This window comes from Argentina anserina, chromosome 4 (assembly GCF_933775445.1).
Source record: "Argentina anserina chromosome 4, drPotAnse1.1, whole genome shotgun sequence".
Classification (NCBI taxonomy): Eukaryota; Viridiplantae; Streptophyta; class Magnoliopsida; order Rosales; family Rosaceae; genus Argentina; species Argentina anserina.
This window is the reverse complement of record NC_065875.1, coordinates 8,377,366-8,397,066: the sequence shown is the minus strand read 5'-3', so window position 1 is coordinate 8,397,066 and position 19,701 is coordinate 8,377,366. Positions and strand designations below refer to the sequence as shown.

The following is a 19,701-nucleotide window of genomic DNA, read 5'->3' as shown; positions in this document are numbered from 1 at the left end:
AAGCCTTCAGAAAAAGCAATATTTCCTGAAGCTTCTGTGTGCGATATTGAGGTAGTGGACACAAGTCAATGGCTCCGCGATATCCACATGCGAGCAGCTGCGGAAGTTTGTTCAAAGATAGAAGGCGTGATAGCGACGTATTCTCTGAAGATGATTATTGCGGGGAGGAATGAGCTTGATATGTTGACGAATGAACTTAGCAAATATGGAGTCGACCCATTAACAATAAAAAACAAATTAGAGCAGTTGATGACAAGCGCTACCCTATATGACTCGGCAAGGCTTGCATGTGCTCACAAATGCGCCATGGGCACAAGCGCCCAAAAATTGGCAGAGACAGAGTCTGAAATCACGACAGCCCAAGAAATTCGACAAAATAGTTTCGATCAGCGTCAGTCTACACTTGAGTCCCTTGAGAACTTGAAGAAAGAACAACAGAAGCTGGAACAGACGTTGGACTCGCTAGATGCAGAAATTTTTCTTCACGATGCAAGACTTGCTGATCTAGAACATAAGAAGTGCCAAATCCAAGAGATTCCAGAACTGACTGCAGCAGAGATTGAAGAGGCAAAGAACTTGCGAGCCAATTTTGAAGAACATCGTAGCAGCTTCAAGGGTTTGACCTGGATGTGATAGTTGACTTGAATGATCAGGATTTGCTCCTTTTTTTTCAATCATCTTGTAATCAATCGATTTTGATTTTCAACTTACTATTAGTGAAATAAGAATTTGCTTCATGATTGGCAGACAAAACCTTTATTTTCATTTTGATGTGACTGAACTTAAGATTGTTATTCTTAAGCTGCCTACGTATCCTTCTAAATAAAGAATCAAGTCATCACGTAGTTCAAAGATTTTTTTTTGTTTTTTGTTTTGGTGCCTCGTGTAGTTTAAGCCCATGCAGGCGTGGAGCATTTTTTTTTGTCTTATGCAGTTTAGGCTCGTGTAGACTTGGAGCATTTTTTTTGTCTTGTGCAGTTTAGCCTCGTGCAGACTTGGAGCGTTTTTTTTTCTTGTCTTATGCAGTTTAGGCTCGTGCAGACTTGGAGCATTTTTTTTGTTTTTTTTTTGTGTCTTATGCAGTTTAGGCTCGTGCAGACTTGGAGCGTACTTTGTTTTTTTTTGGTGTCTTGTGCAGTTTAGGCTCGTGCGGACTTGAAGCATTTTTGATGTTTTCAAGCATGATACTTCTTCAAGAACTTGCCGTTAATGGGACCGATCCTCAGACCGTCTTCCGCCACAATATAAGCTCAATTGGTGTATATTTCTCTGACGACATAAGGACCATCCCACTTTGACTTGAATTTGGAGCCAGACTTGTGTGTCATAATGATAGGTCTTCGAACAGCAAGAACTAAATCATCAACTTGAAATGACTGTGGTCGAACACTTTTGTTGAAGGCGTGTGACATCCGAGATTGGTAGCATTCCAGGTGTTGTTGTGCATCAAGCCTCTTCTCGTCCAAAGCTTCTAACTCTTGAAGGCGCAACTTGACATTTTCCTCATTTGTGAGACCTTCTTGCAAAGCGATTCTCAACGACGGAATTTCTTTCTCTAATGGTAACACGGTTTCGACACTATAGACAAGAGAATAAGGTGTAGCATTTGTGGCTTGCCCCCCGTCTTCAAGTTCTGGAGGAGATTCGTCTACTTCAATTTCAAAATCTTCATGATCGTCTTCCTCTATGGCATATACTTCTGCCACCGTGATATGATAAGAGGTTTGGATAATGTTATCCTCATCTCCATTACCGAGGTTGGTATCTCCTTTTTGGCCAGTGGAATATGATGGTATGTCGCTTCACTTTGTGTTGATCCGTGGAATTCACTTCCAACACACACTGCCTCCTCGTGCGCGACGGGATAAGACTTCGGATTTCTTTGCTCTCCGCTTGACTACAAGTCGTTTTCTTCTTGCTTATTTGTCATTCATTATGTTTGCGCGCCTCCTTTGTGAAATGGGACGATGCTTTTATTGGGTGAAAATAGAGTGGAACTGGCTCGAACGACCCGAATGTTACGGTAGTGCAACTGACTTCAGCAACGTCGTCAACGTCCAGCTCAATCTTCCCTTGCTTGGCGAGATTCATGATCAGATCCTTGAGAACAAAGCATTTCTGTATAGGGTGACTAACGAGGCGATGATATTTGCAATACTTCGGATCGTTGACGCGATGCATTTCTTCTGGACGCTTGCACTCTGGAAGATCTATTATCTTGTTTTCGAGCAGATCCTCTAACATGCCTGCCACATCAGAGTCTGGGAACGGGTACGTCTTTCGCTCCATCTCCTTCAACGTGCGTTTAATCCTATCGTAAGTTCGAGGAGGTTACACCTTATTGAACTCCTTCTTATCGCGCTTAGAGATCTTAAATGGTGCAGTATTGATGACCATTGATTCTTTGGAAGGCTTATTCACAACCTTGTCAAATCTGCTTCCGAAAAATTTATATGTTCGTTGGTCAACCAGGGACTCATTCTTTCCTTTATGACTTGCCACGCTTAGCTCCATGTCGTGGGCTCAAGTAGCCAACTCTTCGAAAGAACGAGGTTTGATTCCTTGCAAGATGTATAGCAAATCAAAGTGCATGCCTTGGATGCACATTTCAACGGCTGACACCTCTGACAATCGGTCCTTGCAATCAAGGCTAAGTGAGCGCCATCTATTGATGTAATTGATCGCGAGTTCATCATTCGGTTGCTTCGTGTTAGTTAGCTCCATCATGCTCACCGTCCGCCTTGTACTATAGAATCGATTAAGGAACTCGCGCTCCATTTGGTCCAACTATCAACATACTCCGGCTCTAAGTCTGTATACCACTCGAAGGCATTTCCCTTCAACGAGCGAACAAACTGCTTGACAAGGTGATCGCATTCTGTCCCGGCATTACTGCAAGTCTCCACGAAATGGACAACATGTTGCTTTGGGTTTCCCTTAGCTTCAAATTGTTGGAAATTTGGTGGCTGATACCCCAGCAACATCCTTAAGCTGTCGATCCTCTTCGTGTAAGGTTTGGAGTAAGTGATGGGAGTCACGAGAAGGACCTCCATATTGAGCCCGAATTGAGTTGGTGAGGATGTCTTGCAATTGCTGGAGTGATAAGGAACCAAGTGAGTCGCCATCGTTCTTGGACGTTTCTCCCTTTTCATTTACTTTCCTCCTGCCATGCGACCCTTTGGTGGAGTTCTTATCATTGTGATCTTCCGACTTGCTATAGAGCTCAGCGATTTGCACATCCTTTTCTTCAACCGTTCGGGTGAGCTTTTCAACCATCTCCAACAGATTAGAGAGTTGCTCCTCGATTGTGGATGCCCCCGTCACCAAGACCTGCGCATTGTCAGAAGAGGATTCATGTGCCATAGAATCAAAGTTATCGCCATCTTCTTTGGGACTTCCATGGTATGATGTTGTGCTCGATTCGTCATCAGAGAAAACGTCTTCCTAGATAGGGCCATCACCATGAACGGATAGAGGAGATTGCTCATTTGGCTCCTTCTTCTTTGACATTTGCTTCTTCCCACTTTGAGAGGCATGCTTTATTGCTCCCAAATTCTCCAAGGTGATGACTGGTTGACGAGGCTTACTAGCAAGTGCCATGAATGTCGTGGGTTGAGTTCTAGCCACGCTCCAGGTGACAAGGGCAATCGGTTCACTCTTTGATTTGGAGGATGTTTGTTTGGACTTCTTGACCGGCTCGGCCTCTCCGCTTGATCTCGCGGTTGTGGGCTTGGATTTCTTCGTTAGGACGGCTTGGTTGTTCTTGGAAGCCATCGCACAAACGGATTTGAAGATTTCTTCGGAGAAAGAGATGAGAGGCCAAAACTGTCCCACTGGGCGTGCCAATTTGTAGAACGCGGATCTGAAAACCAATAAGAGTGCAGACACGTGTACTAATAAAATGTAATTTATTGAATATCAAGCGCGGGGTCACAATCTTTGTGAACTCCTCTAATTCTATCTCCGTGTATGACTTGGCTCAAGGGTGACGTGCACTTGATCTTGAGAATTTGAGTTTGATTTGGATTTGGATTTGATGAAGAACGAGTGATAAGAATGAGCGATTTGGTGGCTTGAGGATTCTTCGTGGATTCGATGATCTTCGTGGACTTGATGATCTTCGTAGATTTGAGAGACTTCGGGATTTGTCGAGAGTGATCTTGCTCAAGTGATTTTCTCCCTTCTTCTCAAGTCTCAAAAATCTTCTCTCCTTCTTTATGTTGAAGGGGGTATTTATAGTGTCAAGGTTTCTATTTTGTAGAATATTTTAATGACACTAAAATAATAAATTCTTTAATTATATAATTAAATCAATATGTATTTTCCGACTAATTTAAAATTAGTTATCCTCGTAACTAAATTAAACAGAAAATAATTAATTTAATTATAACCGTTTAAAGAATTTATTAATTTAATTAAATGTCTGATTACCATTTTAAATCATTAACGACATTCAATTTTCGATTTAAGTCGGAATTACGTAACTTCGATTACGATCGTTCATTTATGTGCTGACACGAGTTTTATTCGGATTCGCACCAACTTTGTTGACTTTTGGGCCACGTGTGCAATTTTGTCGGGTCCTTAGTCGATTTAATCATTTAATGAAGAGATTTACTTCATTAAATTTCATGTGTCTACACCATCTACAGTATAATGCCTCTAACTACTTGTACCACATTTTAGACCACTCCTCTAACATAAATATGAGTTCAAGCAATTAGTCCAAGCTCTGATAATTCTTTTTTCCAAGGCTGGAAAGGAAAGACAATAAATTAAACAGTAAAATTTAGAGGTTGGTAAGAATTATTACATACTAAAGAACTGAAGTTGATATCGAGTTATCCACTGATGCAAGTGTGTCATGAATTAGTCCAACCTACAGAAAATTACCTTGTGGAGCAACAGCTGGCTTCAAAATCTTCAGTCCTGGTTATATCAGTGCATACAGAATAATCAGGGGCCTTTCAGAGCATATACAACGACTGATGCCTGCAGATCTCGATCCACTTTGAAGTGAGCATGGAAAAATCTTTTTATCTGCAAGTGTCAGGACAGAGCAATTTAAGGATCGACTAATTATATAGCTTAAAATTACTAATTGAGTCGAAGAATACCTCTTTGAAAGAATTGGAGACTAGAAAATCCTGTAACTTCTTTTCTTCCGAATCAAATAATACAATATGACTCGGTAAAGACCACTTTTTTGAAAATTCTGATGCAAAACCTACAGGATCCATCAAAAATTGATCTGATTCATCTGGGATTCCTTTCTCTTCACTGTTGACAAAACATTAAACAATATATAAAATAGGAAAATATTATAATGAATGGCTCCATAGAAAGAAGAAACATTGGCAGCCAAATTATCAAATTCTGAACCTTGGTGTGCAGTCTAGGAATCGCATTGGAAGGTCTCGGTGCACAGTAGAGTAGTACGGTGTGGCGTGACAAGGCATTAGAAAAAGTATATCTGTTACTTTTCCCTCAACCACTTCTTTGGACAGGTAGTAAGTAACATCTTCAGTCCCTCTCTGTTTAGCAATTCAAAATTATTAGCCGAAAGAGAGGCATACGGAAATTGCATGATAAAACAATAAAAACAATTTCAGAGCAATGTTCTTCTGTAGTTACTCGAGTAATATAGAAAAGGCATTTCACCTGTGTAGATAATCAAATATTGAAGATAGAAGTCGATTAGTGTATAATTGGTGAAATAAAGAATATATACTACCCATCTTTTGTTATTATTAAAGAGCATAATAATTTACCTGATGAACCAAACTCATATACAAGGCCATTGGAATATTGGTAGCAAGCAAAAAAAGAATGGCCAACAGTATTTTTGCAGGGCATTGATCATTTGAATTCATTGGTTTCTTCCTTTGACCTTTTCCAGAAAATGATGTTCTCAATACAGCTAAAGAGTATCCAGAGAAAATCAAAGCTATGGGAAGCACAGGCAAAACAAACCTAGAGTCAAAGTGGAGCATTAGTTGCAAATACAAAATAAAAAGATGCATCTATTACTAACTCATATACCTAATTAATGACTAGGTACCTGAATTCTTTGTGGCCAAGTACACTATAAAGTCCCAGAACCCATGCAATAAGGCCAGAAAGCTTCCAATGTTTTGACTGCATGATGCCGGCTATAGAAAATGGTAAAAAAGTAAATATCATGACAGTAAATCCCTGAGTGAAGTACCAGTGCCACTTGTGAGTTCCATAATAATCTCCACCAGATGAAAGAAAATTGAATCTGAGAAAATTAAGAGGTACTAAGACCCATGAGCCGTACATCAAGCGATCTACTAAAAACGTGAGCCCAAGCACCAGGACCCTGAAACCGCAAATGAGTAACAAAAACATTAACAAAAAACACCACCAGGCACACAATGACTGACATGATACTGTTCACCAAAAATTTGTATAAGTCTGCACAACAGCTAGTCATTTTACATGTGTCATACAATTGTGAGATAATATGGTGACAGCTCTAATGAAAATGATGAAGAGTTCAAACGTCTTATGCAACATATTCATTGGTCTTATATATCACGCCAGTAGCCTCAACTCTCAGCTTTATCATCTGTATATGAAAGTGCATAAATCACCAAGAACAATTGCTGCCACACTTAAACCGTCTTAGAGTAACACCAACGCTCTCTATCTTCATAGTTTCAGGTAGCTCACATAGTTCGTATATTTTTATTTATTTATTTGCATCATCTTTATCGACCACATATAGCATGTCACTATACATCGCAGACCTGTAACTGTAAGCTCTTATACTATGACAGCAAATTTCTCACTTTATCACCATCTCTCCTCTAATTGGTTCGGTATTTTAGCTACCAACTATAAGACCTCCAACTTAACGCCAAACAACCACCATTAATTCTTTAAATTTTCTTCTTTCAACTTCTAAGTCGCAAAAAAAAAAAAAAGAGAACATAATTACGAGAATCAAATATTTTGGGAACACGTGCAATTTAGGTGGAAGCTATCATTTTAAGCACTATATATAATAAGGTATCGGAAGGAAAAAGGATAAATACTTACCCAATAGGAGCCACCTCCAAAAATATGAATCTGAGTTTATCGCGTGACAAGAATAACTCAAGGAGCCCAACATAAAGCCATATTATAGCACTTGTTGGTCGCACAACACAAGCTAGTGCAGCAAAAATCAAACCCCACTTCCTAGATTCCACGGGATGTTCGCTGGAAGAAGGCCTAATACAGGGCCAGTAGTACAAGCTCACAATGGTAAGAACAGTCTCCAAACTATTTGATAATGTACGATTGAAACAGAAAAACATGAACCAATTTGTCAATTGGGAAAATAGCTGAGACTGAGTTAAGTACATCTCATAGAACAAATAACTTAATGTTTCCAATACTGCAGTGTAAAGTGTAACCATGGAGTTCCACAGAATATATAATTATTCAAAGAGTAAAGAAGCTGTCTATCATACAAAAGGATACAGCCCATTTTGCAACTTGATCACCAAAGAGGATGACAGAAAGTTTGTAAAGGTATAAATCACCAAATGCAGAGAATAGGGACTGGAATAGCCGAGGAGCCTTAGCCTACAAACATATAAACACCAAACAATGAAAAATTGAAAAGAAAACATTGAGAAAGGTGATCACTTCAAGAACCTATAATTTGATCTCATCTTATGAGTAGCATGAAATCAATGGCAACCCTACCAGAAGAAAAAGAATATTGTCATGTGTTTTATTTATCACTTGACAGATTTTTTATAGAAATGCCTATACACAACTACCAACATTAGATGCTGAAAATTAATAAATTCTGTCTCCTCAAGTTTAGAAAATGAATAATCTAACTTCACTAAAACAAGGTAGACCATCTTTTCAAATACTTAAACTCCTTACTTCATTCTATTTATTCTCCAAATATGGTAAAATATCAATCCAAAGTTTATATAAGATAACTGAGACCTGAAATACTCGTGCTTCAAAGACGTTAATTATTTTCTTTGTAACCAAAAGAGAACGAGTTCTTTTAATCTCCTAAATTCACTCAAATTCACATTGTAAAGCCTGTAGGATCCAGAAGTAATCAAAGTGAGGAGGTGATTTTATCAAACAAACAATAAAAATGAGTTGTTCTGTCTACTAGTCAGCTTAACAACACTTCAAAGCTAACAATTATCGCGATGCATATAACTACAACAATTTCTCGTAACAGCTTTCTATTAGAATGTAATGAAGACATGCATTGTGTATAATTTAAAGGCCATTACCATGAACAATGGCGTATCAAGACCCAACAAGGCAAGCACTTTGTATAGAAAAGCAAAGAGCAAAGGATGCAAGTAGCTCCTAATCCCCTCCTTCCACTCCCACGTCAAGTGGCCAAACCTGTCATTCACAAAACCCAAAAACCCATTTTCAGCATTTTATTTCTATCAAGATTTCAGCATCTATAACAAGAAAGTGAAATGAGTGAATACCCAAAAGTGATGCGGTGAGCAACTTCAAGAGCTTGCCAGTGCTCATCTGGGTTGAAATAGGTCTGAACCAACAGAGCATTTACTATTCGAAATGCCAAACAGAATAGATAAAGGTTCTTGGATGAGCCTAGCAGATCGAAATGCGGAGCTTTGTGGTCTTGTTGTTGTGATTTTGTAGGAATTAGGTTTTGGGTTGTGTTTGGTTTTGTTGATGATGAAACAGTAGAGCTTTGTCTTTGCCTCATTGCAATGTGTTTCTCAGAAAGGGAGATCGAACCAGGGCAACTTGATCTCGAATGAGCTCGGTTTGTTCCGAATTTTTTTTTTTTGATGAAACGGTTTGTTCCGAGTTGCTGCGCATAAGTCGTAGACAGAATTGCAGAGAATAAGTGTAATGTTCCAGAGAGGAAATATATATGTATGTTACCAATTTTTTTTCTTTTTCCTTTGGGAATTCTTGTAAATGCTTCACAAGTCTAATCTTGTTTTCCCATTATGACTTAAACACGTACAAGTTTTGTGTACAATTCTGCATGGTATCTAATTGAATGAATTAAAGAAAATAGTCTAATATGAACATATCACAACACACTTGATTTATTAATCGCTTTATTTTTATTTTCTCCTAATATTAAAGTTATTCGACATAAGAGGTAGATGAATTCGCAATGTGGTTGCTTCATTTTTTTTATTAAATATATATATACACGTGTTTCAGAATGAAATAATTGTATTTTATTGAATGATAAGGGGGCCTATATATAGGCATTACAAAACCATAATCCCGTAGGATTCGGAGTCCTAATCTATTACGGAGATGCTAATCTATCTCATAACAGGAAACCTATTAGGCTAAGACACACACAAGGGTAGAATAGTAATTCTCCCGGAACACTCTCCCTTGTGTCGCATGCCTAGGTTGCATGGTGCACACATCGTTGCCTCGGTAAAAACCTTGTCAAGCAAAATAAAAACCTCTTGAGTAAAAACAAAAGCTTGATCGAATGGAAAAAGAGCACAACGCACCGTCTACATTTGACAGCATCTTGTGAGGTAGACTCCCCCTGAAGTCTACGAAACAACTCCCCCTGACTAGTGCCATAATCATGGAGTACAAAGAACAACGTATACAACGTTCATTACATGCTTCTCAAACATAGTCTTGGGCCAATGATTAATCATTAATCCAGCCACACATCCTTAGATCATATATGCTATACTTAGCCAAACTTAGATCTTAGGAAACAAGATTGCATAACAACTCAAAACAAGAGTTTGCAATGAAAATCAGATTCTCAGATAGAATGACCTTCACTAACTTAAACGGTCATAAGTTCTTCGTCAAAATAGGTATCAGCGAACCGTAAAATTTTATGGAAAGTAGACACTCGTGGCTTTCCAGTGACATAAGGTTCACAACCTAATCCGATCGGAACAGTTCACAGTGCTCTGTCGAAGTTGACTGACTTGCAAATTTCCGGACAGAACTGTCTTACTTTTCTAAAACGGCATAACTCACTCAATATGATAGCTATGAATGAATGGTTGGTGTCCCTGGAAAGTAGACACATAAGCCTTTCCAACGGTACTAATTCCACCATATTTCATCAAGTGATCTGTCTTGTAGGTCTCGTTGAAGTTGACCTACGAAATTAGACATAATCTGATTTGTCACATTCAATGTGTCTTTCGCAAAAAGAATGGGGGAATGGACCAATGAAGGACTGATTTTGATCCGAGACGGAACCGTACGCATCCTCTACGCTACCAGTGTTGACTACTACACCAAGGCGTACGTTGATGTTGCTGGAGCTGCTGGCGGCGTTGGTGTGGATAGGATTTGTGTTGGTTCACTAAGTGTAGAACTAAACCCATGTCAAAGAAGCAATGCAAGTCCAATGACGATGCATAGGTGCATAGTTAATCACGTCATAATGAAAGCAATAGTGTCCCAACAACACTTACATATATGAATCTATTGCTCATTGAATCTCTTCATCATCTATACTTAGACGGAATAGAGAATCAAGAATTAGCTTTCATATGAACACATATGGGTATGAGTTCTTGCAACCGATTGTACTACGTTCTCTCGAACGTCGCAATCTGATTACATAAGCTCTCCGTGGTCTGGAGGCATTTAAAGTCCCTCGGGCACTCTCATATCTGCGTCAAGATCCCTTTACAGATATTCTATGACCACTGTCATATGCTGCAAATCAGTTTTCATGGACACTACTACTGATCAAGTAGCGGAAAGCAATTATGTCCATAACGAGAGAATATAACTCATCGTAGTCAATACTAGGATAATGAGACAATCTTTGCGTCATAAGTCCTGCATATATCGCATGACTTCATCTTTCTCATTACACTTACGAACAACGACCAACATAACAAGTCTAGTTCAGCCTGTATTGATTCTTTCCACTTCGGTCAAGTTGTTCATCGTTGATACTTTACAACGGAATAAGAGCATAAGCGAATACATCATCAATCATGGGAGATCAATCCATTAAACACATGCGTGCGCTGTATACGATCAATTTGTGAGAATTCTATTCTTCTCTAACATCAACAAAAGGAGTCTGTAGCGTCCCACAGAAACTTAGTTAATACACATGTTTAGATAATATCTCTTGATGATGGGCGAAATACTTGTGCCTACGCACTTCGCTTCTTTCTGGTTTTGATTCCAGAGAATAATGGTATCCCCCTCATCTAGGTAAGAGCCAAGACCGAAGCTATGACCCTTACTAGTCCATCTTTGCGTTTGCCGCCCTTGTTTGTGGTGCAATACCACGGGCGCCGACAATACCACAGCGTACGATGGTGCCATCGCCGGCTTCCTTCCCACTGTCAGTGATTGTGCCAACGGTGCTAGGACCAGGTCATATGAAATTCTCTCATATTCTGAGAGTTCCAACCTTACCGGAACATCACAGCATTTATGTGCGATCTCGTCACTTTCGCAATATCGGTAAAGTCATTGAGCATCGAATCTTTGACTTTCTAGAGGTAGATAATGCGTTGCACATTTACTCACTTTGAGTAGTGTGGGATCTTAATGAGACATAGTTCCACACCACGTCAAATCCTGGCATTATAACCGGAATGGGAGCATTCCATATCTCCCCCTAACGACGGGAAGTATGTCTCATCAAAGTGACCGTCTGCTAATATCGCAGGATAGAGATCAACGGTTGTAGATTGGAAATAGCGGACAAGTGTTAGTGATTCATAAATCATAACCAACCAGAATACTTAATCGTTTCAAGTAGACCCATTGAGGTAACTACAATAGAGGCACATAAACAACTTTAACCAAATAGGCGTTTAATGAAAAGAACGTTGGGATTGTATCCAGTAACCATCTGGTACGCACTAAACGCTTGGCAAGTTGTGAGTCTAAAACGAATAAGTGTCGCTGCATGCAACATCATTACATATCCCCATGCAAAATTAGCAGGTTAGTACCCATAACCAAGTCCGAGCTCTGCTGGATCATGCAGTGAATGAATATGAGGAATAATATGTTCAACGACGATCCCAGTAGACATGTAAAACGAAATCATCAAAATCGTGGGGGTGAACTCTCCAACGGTATTCATTCAAATAGATTTGAGAGGATAGGAAGGGTGGTGAGCCCTTAAGATGATGATCATAGCTAAAAACTTTAGCGAATGCAACGTTTCTTGTGGAAAGCAAAGCGACGTGTGACCAACGCGTCGATGCTCTTAACCTATATCATAAAAATACCGAAAAATGTCAGCATTCGGTTGGATAGGATCCACTAATGTCACCTTAAATACTTTGTAAGAATTGAATGTTCTCGGTTGGAGCCTTCGCAAATAAGGACTTCATTGAAATCTAGCAAAAAAAAAAGCTTTGCAAAATGAGTGATGGGCATCAGAGATTACCATGGAGGCATTGGAAAACACGAGAGGTATCACAAGCTCCTGTGAAGGATGGGATGCCACCACCGACGGCCTTAATGCCATGGAGTCGCTGAAATAGGCAGGCTCGGCCTCACCGTGCATGGCACATATAGGTTCGGCCTCACCATGTGGAGCATGGGTGAGGTGGTCCTCCAATCGCTTCGTGAACTTGAAAAATAGATGATCATGTGAATTTCAAAGAACTCGAATCATCATATCTTGTTCAAAATGACCAAAAAATGATCATGTCAAAACCGAGGAGACAGCAAAACCGAACCCATGATTCAAAGAATCTTGAGTTACATAAAGCTAATGCTGTAGGCAAGTAAAACTATGTCGAAGCTTGAAAAATATACTGTCAATGAAATCTGACAGATTTATTCCTCTTCATTCTTAACACAAATATCAAGATGAAAATCCATCATTGGCATGTATGGCCTTTAAAACTTAGCAAGGCACGAAGATATAGAACACAATCTCCGCACGAGATCCGTAAAACAACTACATATGCCGTAGGACAGTGTGGGTGGTTACGCAATTAGCAAGACACTCGATTTCACGGCGGGACATTCTCAAAATGAAGATTAAGAGAGTCAACGACGTGGTGAACTTCTCTACACAATACGCCATAGGATATTGTAAGAGGGGGGATTGAAACAAATGTGCAATCCCATCGATTGTATCACATGGCAATAGAACTACATTCTTCAACTTAAGAGTTGGAAAAACATGGTATTGGAGCAATTGAATACCAAACAATTTGGGTGGTAAAAACCATCCAATTGGTGCGGGTGGTCACCAATAATAATAAAATCATTTGAGCTATGAAACGACTTGGAGAAAACTGGAAAATTAACCGGAAAACCATGTCAAATTAACTCAAAACCGGGTGAAATTTGGACTAGGAAAACATAGCAGCAAGAACTACTGAAATATGCCGGAAACATGACGAGAAACGATGGAAAAAAAATCGTCGGAAAAACTTGCCAGAAGCCGGCGGCACCGATTGCCAGAAATCCGGTCGGTGGCGGCCGGAGCTAGCCGGTATGGAGGCCGGAACTTCAGGTCCGACAAGAAACGCCGTCCGAAATCGGATGGCGGTGCCGGAAACGCCGGAAAATGGCCGGAAGGCGGCGAATACGCCGGAAAACGTTCCGGAAACGGGGGAACAGTAACCGGGGAAAACGACGTCAATTTTGACGTTCCGAGGTCTGTTGTTTAAATTTCAAGGTCCAAAATCACAATGTAGTGCTATTGGGGTCCCATGTAACCCAAAAGCGGCCAATTTAAAAACCACGTGAGTTGCAAACGTTGACCATACATGCTAAGCCAAGGCAAATAAAATTCTCACGAGTCCATCTTGTAAACAAGAAATACGAGAAATTTTATTGAATATGCCAATATTTAATACAACACAACCAAACTTCCAATTCCAATAGACGACTTAAGCTAAAGTCGAGCAAGAAACATGGCAATGCCAACGTCATACTTGAAAAATAGTAAGCAGAAAACATAGTCAAAATAGATTGACTAATCAAAAGTCTGTAGCAACAAAATCTTGCATATCGGATCGGGCGGAGCCTTAGTCTGAGGCTCAAAAATGTTTGCTTACTTGAGAATGGAAGAATGTTACTTTTCCATCTCCAAAATTTCCTCAAGAAATAGATATAGGTGCCAAAAATGGCATGCGTTACTTGGATGTGGAGTATGCATCAAGGTCAACTCTGATAATACAACGTCATAGACGTTCATTAAATCACTTGAAGTGTGTCCCATATAATTAGTTATTTTTGGGATCTTTTGTCAGCAAATAGTGCTGCTTCAGAGTAATGAATTTCAACTCAAATAAATGAGTACGTAGACCTTGAGATTATCGTTTATAGGCATGAGTTTAAGAAAACTCAAATATTCAAATAATAGTCGCGATGGCGACGCATCCATAAGAAACGAAGGTTGTATAGGTTTTGAATAATCAAAATATTCAAGTATGTAACCGGAATTAGAAGGATTGTGATGTATATGGTCACAAAATAATCGATGCATATCGGCGATACTCATGATCGCACCCAAAACAGCGGTGTACTCAGACAACCACACGAAATCGATTTCTTCCCTTGAAATAATAACGTGACTCCCCCAGGACCGTCACACAAAAAACGTCGACCAAGAGGGGAATTATATCCCTCTTTGGTCTCATCGGCGTAATAAGAAGGCCGGAAAAGAAGACATGAAAAAGGCTAATAGCGCCCGATAATTTATATATATATATATATGTTCAAAAGCAGCAACTTTAAGAAAAACATACTTGTTGGTCTGCCAAATAGACCGCATATAATTAAATTGCTTTGCAAATCGATTGTCATGCATGAAGTTGCTTGACGAATTCCTTTTCGATCTTCGTCTGATGACATAAAAATCTTGGGAGGATACGATCAAAATCGTATGTAGATGACAAAAGTATCGTCCATCTCGGCATGAATGTCATCACCATTGTACGACGAGTAATGATTTTACCTATACGAGCACGTGAAATATAGTTAGAAATAAAAACGTGCCAATGAACATTTAAATAATGAAGTAGGAAAAAAGAAAAGGAAAAGAAAATATAGTATGAAGCCCAAAGGGCTATTGTGCTCGGCAGGCCATAGGCCCAAAAGGGTAGAGAAGACGGGAGTAGCTTCTCTTGAGCGAAGAGTTTGCTTGTGCAGTTCGCGTTTCTTGCGTAGATATGCGGGAGGAGTAATTTTGAATCCTTTGATGGGGGGTCTTGCGGGGAAAAAAGATGTTTTTGCGGAGCGAATTTGGAAGAGATCCTGCGGGGCTGCGTGTAGGGCTGCGTGCGGGGCTGCGTGCGGGGCTGCGGGGGTAGCAGCGGGAGGGCTACAGCGACGGCGAGCAGGGGCTACGCCGACGGGAAGATGCCGGAGGCCGGAGACGACGGCGGCCGGCGGTGGAGAAGAGAAAAAATTTCTAGGGCTCTAAAAGTTCAGGGTTTTAGGGCAAAGTGCTGATAACGTGTTTCAAGATGAAATAATTGTGTTTTGTTGAATGATAAGGGGGCCTATATATAGGCATTACAAAACCACAATCCCGTAGGATTCAGAGTCATAATCTATTATGGAGATGTTAATCTATCTCTTAACAGGAAACCTATTAGGCTAAGACACACACAAGGGTAAAATAGTAATTCTCCCGGAACAACATGTCAAATATAGTTGAATTAAATATCTTCTAAAATTTGAAAGTGAGAGACTATAATAATTTCAAATTAACATATATATTTATGTTAGAACTAATTTTATAATTATAAAATAAATTATTTATTTGAAATAAAAATCTTATATAAAATTATAATACTTAAGCTTATAATAACATATTCAAATCTTAAAATATGATTTAAGGCTAAAAATTGTCATTTGAGAACTAAACATTGTATCGAGTAGTCTATATTTCTGTATTGACCCACGAGATGGACCATCTAGATGATTTAAATCTCCCTGTAGTCTTCAGTAGATCAGGTGATTGCGGTGAAATATCTAATGATATGTCGCCACACAAATGTCAGATTTGTCTCTTGAGCTAAGAACAGCAAAGCCTGCATCAACATAAATATGAAACATTGAAACCTAGTGCTATGTCACAAGGGCATGACCACAAGAGTGAGTGAAGTATAAAGCAATTTATGCCAAACAAACTTCATTTTCAGAAGTTTAATGCTAAAGTGGGTGAGATCATAGAAAAGTCTCGGCGAATGCGCTCATCTGCATACCCATTGTATCATTTGTATACGCAAATTATGGTTTCATTTGTCGTCTGGAATGAAAAAAGCTGTGTATGAAATTATCTTGGTTTCTATCTTATTAAGAGTCATGATATTGCCGTTTAGTTAACCTACCTGAAACATTTGTATGTTCTTTTAGAAGTATTCCTTATATAAATCAAGTATTTATCCTTACAGCTTACAGCAGATAACAACACGAAATATGTAAAATACACAGGATTTGAAAGGATAAAGATACCCAATAGATCTATACATCTCAAAGGGGAAGAGACCAGCCAATCATGTTCAGACTTGTAAATGCTTTGCACCTCGTCCGAGCAATGAATATCGAAGAAAGAATCATATGATACTTGTTGGTCATAGTTGCACGCCCGGGATACCAAACCACAAAAGTAACCTTCTTGGCCTGTCCAAGAACCTTGCCTGCCATGCAGGTTCGTCACTCTCATAAACAAAACCACTCTTTGTATACAGCTGTTTAGCTGGTTCATTGTCAACAGCAACATGAACATACAAATCACTTATGCCTGAAAGATTCCAGAAATGCAGTTGATAAATTAGTGAAGATGATCTACTTTCAAGACCCTGGTGCTAATGTAAAACTCAGTGGTTAATGGCACCAACAGGAATCCATGGCTAATTCACTAGGGTCTGAATATAAAAAAACTGGAGGTAGGACAACATTAAGATTTCTGAAATTAGATCATTTCTTAAAAATTCCAACCCTCACTGTTTCATATCATGCATGATGCATCTGATAAGGCTTGGATATACTCCTATTATTCCATAAATGGGTAAAGCTGTTTGATCAAATTCATTAACTTAAAGCAGTTTAAATTTCAGAAATACCATTCTTCCAAGAGACTAAGGGTGTGACCATTGAACCCGGCAAAATGTTTATTGATAAAGACACTAAAAACAGCCATTTTGGATGACCCCTCTGACTGCCAGTACCCATGGAAATTCCCCACAATCCCCACCAACCAGAAGAAAAGAGGGCGTGCTCAGGCCTAAAATGCACTTAAATAAAACAGCAATGTGAACAAGTTTTAGCATATAATACAGTATTACAGATTTAAGTATATAATGAAGAGAGCTATTCACTAATTTTCCTTGATTTAAGTACTCTAAAGCTCTGGCTTCTCATAAATTTTTATCAATTCTCTACTTTCCTCAACTTTTCAGTAAAGAGAACTAATTACAAGTGTAATCTACAAGTGAAGAACAAGCATAAGACTTTGAGTGTGTTATCACAGAAAATCTTTGATTATAAAGAAGTAAACCCATAAAGCAAAAGATAAGTAAAACGGCATGGTACCAACAAAATTAATTATGTGTGTGTGTGTGTGGGGGGGGGGGGGGGTGTTTTAATTCTTTACCCCAATCTTTCGCAACCATCTTCGACTTTGCAACAAGAGCATGACCTAGACCATTTCTAAGCAGTTCATTGGCAACACATACATTGCTCAGGTATGCCCTTGCAAAATCAGCTCCAATTTCCTGTTGAAATGCACTATTAAACTTCAGTCACTGGTTTGAACTACCATATTTGACTGGTGATTTCTATAGATATTAAACCACTCACAGAGAGTCCTTAAATGTCAGTTTTTTGTTTTTGTTATACACAGAACCTGGTTAAATCAATAAAGCTTAGATAAACCCAAATTTAACCAATTATGATCAAACAGAACTATCTATACAATACTTGTAATCAACCTGGAAACAATGGCAAGAGATACGAGACGAAAAAAAAGCATAAGCAGCTCTACACTAATCTAAAGAAAATACAACCAAAATCATAATTAGAGTCTGCCCCTGAAAAAAATAAAGTAAGAAAGGCTGGTATGGACATACCTTTGGTCTACTTCCTGTTATCTCATCTGGTAGACTTACACACTGGTTAAGATCAAGGGTCCCAACCACTACTCTTTCTTCTCCATTGTTGGTAAACTACAAAAGACCAAACAACAACAACCAAAAGAGCTTCAAAAACACCATTCAATGTACACAACACAATGAAAGCTAAAACATGGGATTCGGAAAGCAAACAGACCTTACACGAAGCACATAAATCATCAGCTGAAACAGAAAGGCTTGAGAAATGCGAGAGTGGGACTGTGGCATTTATACACGAAACTCTCCCAAAACCCTTCCTCTTCCCACTAACACGTTCCTTCATAGCTTCGAACTCCCGCTCCGCCAAGAACTTCTTGTGATCCTAATACAACTTTGACAAAGGGGAGAAGAACCCATCAATACAAATCAACTGATTACATGGGTTGAAACTAGATAGAGGTGATTGGAGAGACAGACTTGGAGGCCGAACGTGGTGGGCTTGAAGTTATTGAAGGAGCGAATACGGAGACAGGCGGCGGCCCAGAGCTCATCATCGGCAGAAGCTTCAGAGACACTTACTGTGGAGTGGTTTAAGGGTTGCTTGGGGGTGCAGACTTGGCAGGCTGTGATAGGGCGGCGGCGGAGAAGTAGAGAAGTGGAGGTGGAAGCAGAGAAGTGGGTTGGGAGAGGACGGGGAGAAGAGAGAAGGGCCATTTTAGTTTCAGGATAATTTCATTCTGTGGACGGCTATCCGTCTATGCTTGCTAGTCGCTGATACAAGAGTTGGTACTTGGTAGAGTACAAGGGGGAGACAGGGACTAAAAGCCTTATTACAATATTACCTAGTTTTTTTTTAGACGACTTTATTACTTTTTTTTTCACAACGACAAATTGTCATATATAAAATAAAAAGTAGTCTACGAAACAACATAAATAAACTCACGCTCTCTTATTGGAAGCAATGATAATTAAGAGTTTGCGAAATGAAGTGAAACTCCTAATAAACTAGAGAACTAAAACTAGAAATCTACATCTCAATGTTGAATTTCTACAGTCAGCCCGAAAATAACCAAAAACATCGTGTCATTATCAGCCAACTTATGTATAGTAACCAGAAACCTAGATCTGACATTCGATTAAAAAAGAATATGAAGCCCAAATATGTCAATGTCACCCACCGAGATCCCCGTGCTCATGAATGTGAGAGCCTAAAAGCAATGAAACCAAGCCCAAACATTAGCCAAGCCAAGGCCCAAGCCCACATAGAGGTGATTTGGGAACTCATCCTTTGGACATTTCCTCCGACGCATAACTGTTTGTCGGAACCCTACACCCAAACCTTAAACTTATGCAAGCCGCAGAGGGAGACGACCACATTAGCATCGCCACCTTCTCCATGCTTCAGCATGTAAGAAGAACGAGGCACCTTTCCCGCACCCTGTTGCCAGCCCAATGATTTGCACCACAGCGCCGCCGTCAAAGCCACACCAATTTAAGAGTTCCACAACAACCGGAAGACAAATCACCACACATCCATCCAACGCAGCCAAAGGATCTCCACCGCGGAGGATTTGTAAAGATGGTGTGTAACCTGAGAAGGAACCATATCTCGGATCCCATACTCAGCATCCATCAATCCTCCGTCCCCCACCATGAG

At 39.6% G+C, this 19,701-nt stretch overlaps 2 protein-coding genes across 3 annotated transcripts; both read right to left on the bottom strand.

The window, feature by feature from the left end:
- Positions 1-4,647: 4,647 nt before the first annotated feature.
- LOC126790900 (mannosyltransferase APTG1) lies at positions 4,648-8,812 on the bottom strand. Of its 2 annotated transcripts, XM_050517271.1 has the most exons (10): positions 8,490-8,812; positions 8,280-8,397; positions 7,492-7,596; positions 7,066-7,352; positions 6,062-6,343; positions 5,772-5,973; positions 5,383-5,534; positions 5,118-5,280; positions 4,965-5,040; positions 4,648-4,903 (listed from the first exon to the last, which is right to left on the bottom strand). In XM_050517271.1, the coding sequence occupies exons 1-10, from the start codon at positions 8,732-8,734 to the stop codon at positions 4,890-4,892; spliced, it is 1,644 nt and encodes a 547-aa protein (XP_050373228.1). In that variant the 5' UTR covers positions 8,735-8,812; the 3' UTR covers positions 4,648-4,889. The 2 variants fall into 2 exon arrangements, with proteins under 2 accessions (XP_050373228.1, XP_050373229.1); XM_050517272.1 differs by lacking the exon at positions 4,648-4,903 and having other exon boundaries at positions 4,915-5,040.
- Positions 8,813-16,338: 7,526 nt separating this feature from the next.
- LOC126791171 (uncharacterized) lies at positions 16,339-18,814 on the bottom strand. Its single transcript, XM_050517582.1, has 5 exons — positions 18,522-18,814; positions 18,262-18,426; positions 18,063-18,158; positions 17,588-17,708; positions 16,339-16,735 (listed from the first exon to the last, which is right to left on the bottom strand). The coding sequence occupies exons 1-5, from the start codon at positions 18,756-18,758 to the stop codon at positions 16,566-16,568; spliced, it is 789 nt and encodes a 262-aa protein (XP_050373539.1). The 5' UTR covers positions 18,759-18,814; the 3' UTR covers positions 16,339-16,565.
- Between the last annotated feature and the right edge of the window lie 887 nt (positions 18,815-19,701).